Raw genomic sequence first — 6000 nt, 5'->3', positions numbered from 1 at the left:
AAGGCTGGTGATGGACAACACAGGTCAACAGAAGCGACTGAGCTTCAATTCTCTCCATCAAAATGATGTAGATTAGGTACCGCCATCACCCGTTGACCTAATCCTTTCTAAACTGTCTTTTAACCCAAGATATGTGGCTTTTTCTGTTAACCTATGGAATAAGCAGCCACATATTCAAAAACCAGGTTTGCTTAAGCTGGTCTGAGGGACTGATGCTCAGTCGGAAGGCAGGGAGGGGGTTCTGAACTACCTGAGAGGATAAGGAGAGCCGGAAAAGTCTCTGTTTTTATTAAATCCCGTCTTCATAACTGTTTGCAATATTGAGTTTCACATTTTAATGCACATGAAATTTTGTCACATGTATTCAGAAGCTACGCATAAATGAAGAACCTTAATTCTGTACTCTATCAGACACTGCTCTCTGATAAGAAGCGGATAAATCACACGCTGCAACTCCGCGAAACCGCTTTCCACAGGAGAAAGGAAGTAAGCAGGAGGCAAGGTTTGAGAAAGGAGCTTCTTACCTCTTTCTGGCTTCCTCATACTGCCAGTTAAGCCTGACTCGGTCCACGAGCCTTGTTTTATCATCAAAGACGAACTTTGTGGAACAGAAGAAAGAAAAAAAATGGGGGAGACACATTAAAAACCTATTTTCAAAATAGAAAATTCACTTAAACTTCCAGCAACAATGAAGAATATTTTAATTCGCCTTCCAATTTCCACTTTTCAAAGGTCTGGAAGGAAACACACCGCATAACAGCCACCACCTCTGGTCAGTGGAGGCTGGGAGTGGGGCTGGGAACACTTTTGCTGTCCCAACACTGGTGGATTTTTTTTTTTTTAAACCAGTGGAAGTATATTCATCTATTGTGTGATTCCAAGCAACAACAACAAAATAAGTTTTAAAAGAAATAGAGAATTCCTCAAAGTTGATAGAAAAGCAAAAAAAATCATCCCGCCTAGTGTAGTATATGCTCTCACTCCTCAATCAACACAAAACAATGGTGTTCTCCTAAAAAGTCACAAGATCCGAAGAAGACGGACGAGCTGTGTGAGGTGTTGGCTACGGGACTCCTTCGACTGCTATGCAGCCCGTTAAAGAATCAAAGGTGAAAGGACGGAAGGAAGGCACGGAAAAGCCTGGGACTGGCCGCCTCGCCTCAGGAGTCAAGAGTTGAAATGAGGAGCTCTGATGCGATCACTAGTTGCACCTAAATATTTTCATACCAATTACACTGAAGCCAACAGATTCCCAAACAAAACAAATAAGACCTGTATGAGAGGTAACTGCAGCTCACCTTGGTTACTTCTTCCTTCATTCCTGGAAATATATGACTCTAGTTTCAATAAATCGGCTCCATCTGTAGATCTGACCTTACTCGGCCATACCTTACGGCCACTCCTAAGTCTTTATTTTTTTAAATGACCTCGTGTCAACAAATATTTGGAAATATTCTACTTGTATGACTGGCAATGAATTCACTGATACGAGTTTTGAGACAGGTCAATGGGGAATTTCCTTATATCTTTATCGCCTTGAATGGCAAGAAGAAATGCCTTATACGAGACTATAAGCGCTCGCCAATGAGATGTGTCACGATTTTACACATTTCAGCAGCCTCACCCAAGGCCTCTCTCCACAGTGTCCTCAATGTAAATGCATTTAGGCTGCAGCACCGCATCTGCAGAAACTCTCTACACTGGATCTGAGCTACCTGTCACCTTGTCACCTTGTTCATTAGAGACCCCTAAAGCCGACTCACCATCAAGACAAATAAATGTCATTTCTTAAACATCTTCTCAATGCTATTTATGAACCTCTAAGCTCTGATTTTGTACTCTTCTGTGAGAATGAAATGGACATTTTAATTAAAAAAAAAAGCCTACAGCCAAACGGATCCAACAGGTTCCTGCTTCATGGATCCTACATAGCCCTACAACATGTACCCCAACTGCTAAATTCCAACATTAGGCTTGTACTGCTTACAAATCTGTGCTTGCAAAGCCGTGGGCTCCAAAAGCATGTTTGATTACATCAATGCCCATCCCACAAAACTAACTCAAAGTGATAACTACATGAGGTAGGCAGACGTCTAAGACGGCCCCCAATGGCCTTCACCTCCTGGGATTCATCCCATGTGAAATCCCTCCCCTTTGAGAGTGGGCTAGACCCATGACTTGATTCTAACCAAAAGAATACAACAAAGATGATGGGAAGTCATTTCTGTGATTAGATTACAAAAGACTGTGACTTCCTTCCTGCTGGAGACTCTCTTGGCTTCCACACTGTGACAAAGCAAGCTGCCGTGCTAGAGAGGTCTATGTGGTAAGGAACAGAAGCCCTCAGTCCAACAACCTGTGAGAAACTGAATCCTGCCAACAATCATGTAAGCCTGAAAGTGGACCCTTCCCAGTCAAGCCTTCCCATGAGGTTGCAACCCTGGCTGACACCTTGACTGCAGTTTCTTGAGCGCCCCTGAAGCAGAGGACACAGCCCAGTTTCCTGATCCACAGTATAAATGTGAGATAATAAAAGTGTGCTGTTTTAAAATGCTAGGTTGGAGATGTTTTGTTATGCAGCAATAGCTAACTAATGCAGTTATAGCCTTTTGATATATTTTTCTATAACCTGATGTAGTAGAAAACACAGAGGTTTAGGGATCAGAGACATTGATTCAAACCCAGACCTGCCTCTCCCTGGCTACATGACCTTAGGTAACCTGGCACCTTGACCCCCTCGTCTGTCAAAAGAAGATGGAAACCACTACGTAAATTGAGGTAACAGCCATGAAGCTGCCAGGGCCAGCCCCAGTAAACTCATAAACAGTGATAATTTACTGCTGAAGTTATTATAGCTGTATAACCAGCCACTCCCCACCTGACATCTTTAGAAAGTCTTAGCTAAATCATTACAGAACCTTCGATCTTACCTGTTGCTCTCAAACTAGTTAAGAGTCTCTAAAAATTCTAATTCTAACCTTATGTTGAGCAGCAATGAATTATTCATGGAATTCAGTAAGTATCATGCTTCTTTCCTTCTCTCATGCCAAAATCTTTAGGCAAAAATGCCAGACATTTTTGACTTACAGATTCTTCTCTGTTTTAAACCAAGATACCTAGTCAAAAAATGTCCAAGTGTACTTTTGAGAACAATGAGGGGAACACAGCAAATAGGGCAGTTCAGGACATCCAAGACACAGAGGCATTATTTCCTATATTATACTCCCCTGAAAGAGGCACTATTTGTCGACATTTTAAAATATCAGCTAATTATTTAAAATCCAGAGTTTTTTAGTCAATGGTTTTCCTTTCTTTTTTTTTTATTTATTTAATTTTAGGAAGGCATTCTACATTCCACTGATATTTCATCTTTACTTAGTAAGCCCTAAGAAAAAGAAGCCATCCAAACTGTTTTTCCATTTCTAACAAATAAATGTAAAACTTCACTCAATGCCATTACAACAGTAGTGCCTTTAAGTATTCACCACCCTGCTTCAAATGATGGTTGCCAATTTTGTTTTTGTGGCTAACTCCAGGCTTTACTAATTATCAAAAGGGGCATTATGAAATTCTTCCAAGTCCCAAACAAAATTAATTTCAATTCAATTCAATTTCCTGACATTCTCTTAGAAGAATAAGAAATAGCATCAAAGTATAAGCCAAGAGTGACACAGCCACAAAGCCTCTGAAAATCACTGGCCTAAGCCAGAGCTCAGCAAACTACGGCCCGAAGGCCAAATCCGGCCCACCACCTCTTTCTGTAAATAAAGTTTTATTGGAATTTTACTGGAACAAGCCCCACCCACCCATTCACATATGGCCAACGGCTGCTTCTGTACTATGACAACACAGCTGAGTAGCTATGGCAGAGACTGCATGGCCAGCAAAGCCTAAAACACTTATTATCTGGACCTTGGCAGAAAGGGTTAGCTGATCCATGCTCTAAAAAGTCATAGGTCTGCCAAGAAACATCTAGACTCAACTCTCAAAAGGATTCTGCCTTTTCTAAGAATGCGAATCACAAGGATAGAGGTAATAAGCCATTCAATTGCCTCCCAGGCCCCTGAACCTTCAAGATGGCTAGAAGTGGAAAACAATATTCTTTCTTCAAACTCAATGGCACAAAAGCCAAAACATTTTTGAAGGGAAAGTGGAAAATTTAAAGAAATGGGTGACGGCCACACGAAAGCAGTCCTTTTCTCTCTGGGCACACTCGGTTCCTCCCCCTGCCCAGTGAGCGTACCTCGCCGATGACCTCAGTCTGAGACCCAGCATCGCAGAACTGGTGAGGTAAAGACTCGCCCAGCGCGCCTGCACTGGGAGGGAACTCTTGCAGAGGGTCGGTAAGAGAACAGCTATTCCTGAAGCCATCGGTCAGCTTGGCCAGGCTCTGAAACAGAATGAAACAAGAGACTTGAGCAGCGATGGCGATGCTTCTCTTCCCTTTCACAGCGGTCATTTCCTTCCCGTTCCAGGTCGGCAGCTTCATTACTGGAGAGCAGGCCGGCCCCAACTCCATTCTCACGAGATTCAAAAGAAATGTCGATCAGCACATGCATCTTTCATGAAACTCGTAGTAATTTAAATCAGACGGCAACTGAGTCCTCCTGGCAGCATGTGAATAACATAGAGAACAACTGTGGTACCACTTCTACGTTTTTTTAAACCTTTGTGTTTCCTAAAGAAAGAATAAGCATTCCCTCCAAAAAAGCCAAATTCAAAATAGAGAGTAGAAAGGCAGTTGCCAGGGGCTGGAGGGTTGGGGGAAATGGGGAGATGCTGGTCAAAGGGTACCAAGTCCCAGCTGTAAGGGGAATAAGTCCCCGGATCTCATGAACCTCATGTCCATAGCATGGTGAGTATAGTTAGCAATACTGTAGCGCATGTTTGCAAGTTGCTAAGAGGGTAGATCTTAAAAGTCCTCACCATGTAAAAAGAAAGGTAACCGTGCAACGTGATGGATGTGTTAACTAATTGTGTTAGTTATGTGTTAACTTATTGTGGTAATCATTTCACAATAGATATGTATATCAAACCATCACGTACACCTTAAATTTATACAATTTTATTTGTCAAGTGTACCTCAATAGAGCAAAGGGGAGGGGGGAAAGTATTTCCATCCAAAATAGTCTATCAATAAATAAGTCCAACAGAGACGACTGCCGCCTTGAGGTCTTCAGTACCACACAGAAGGTGAAAACAGCTCCCAGATGATATTTACATATTCTTATAACCTGGCTTTTCAGTCACAATGCTACAGGGTCAAAAGTCATCTTATATGGATGTCAGTTTACCAAAAATTAGAGTAAGCATAAATTCTGGTACAGGGAACGCTTTTGGGTAAAAGTTAAAGAGAAATGAGATTTTCTAAGATTTTTAAAAGACCTGTGAAAAGCAACTATACCCCCATAAAAAGAAATTTAAAAAAATAAGAGAAAAACATGAAAAAAATTTTTTTAAATAAAAGACTTGTGAATGCATTCACATTCAGCAGATATTCCTGCAGACACTAGACGCCCACGTGCGGTGTACCCCAGGTAGCTGCCTCGGGATCCAGACAAAGGCGCCTTGGAATGGGTCAAGATTGCTACAGTCATATAACAAAGATGAAACAACTTATTTGATTTTACTAGATGAAGACATTGCCTGTGCGTCTCCCTGGAGCATCTCAGAGAAGATGCTGGGGTCTGAAGCTTCTTCCAGAAATTCTATCTCCAGCCTCCGTGGTGGGGAACCCACTCGAGGCAACTGGGTGGCTTGGCCAGCTCTGCACTCTCAGAAAGAACGGGGCAGGGACACCAGCTCCACGTCCCGGGCGAGGCCTCCGTGTCCCTGGGGTGAAGTACCACCTGCTTCACACCAGGGTTTGGGCTTGGATCACATGGGTGATGTCCGCAGAGCACCTCGCCCAGTGCGGCACACAGAGGCCTCGGCAGACGGCCGCTGTTCTCCTTGCTACCAGGCCTCGGAGAAAATCTAACAACTGACCGTTTACCTCTC

General features: G+C 42.8%; 1 protein-coding gene across 1 annotated transcript in view; it reads right to left on the bottom strand.

Annotated features, from left to right (window-relative positions):
- Nucleotides 1-6000, bottom strand: part of LOC112409977 (protein WWC3-like) — a 120859-nt gene that overhangs the window by 44085 nt on the left and 70774 nt on the right. The window contains 2 exon segments of the mRNA XM_024760363.1: nucleotides 525-598; nucleotides 4244-4390. Of these exon segments, the coding sequence (XP_024616131.1) occupies nucleotides 525-598; nucleotides 4244-4390 (221 nt within the window).

This window comes from Neophocaena asiaeorientalis, unplaced genomic scaffold, assembly GCF_003031525.2.
Source record: "Neophocaena asiaeorientalis asiaeorientalis breed wild unplaced genomic scaffold, Neophocaena_asiaeorientalis_V1.1 scaffold827, whole genome shotgun sequence".
Classification (NCBI taxonomy): domain Eukaryota; kingdom Metazoa; phylum Chordata; class Mammalia; order Artiodactyla; family Phocoenidae; genus Neophocaena; species Neophocaena asiaeorientalis.
This window is presented reverse-complemented; position numbering and strand designations above follow the sequence as displayed.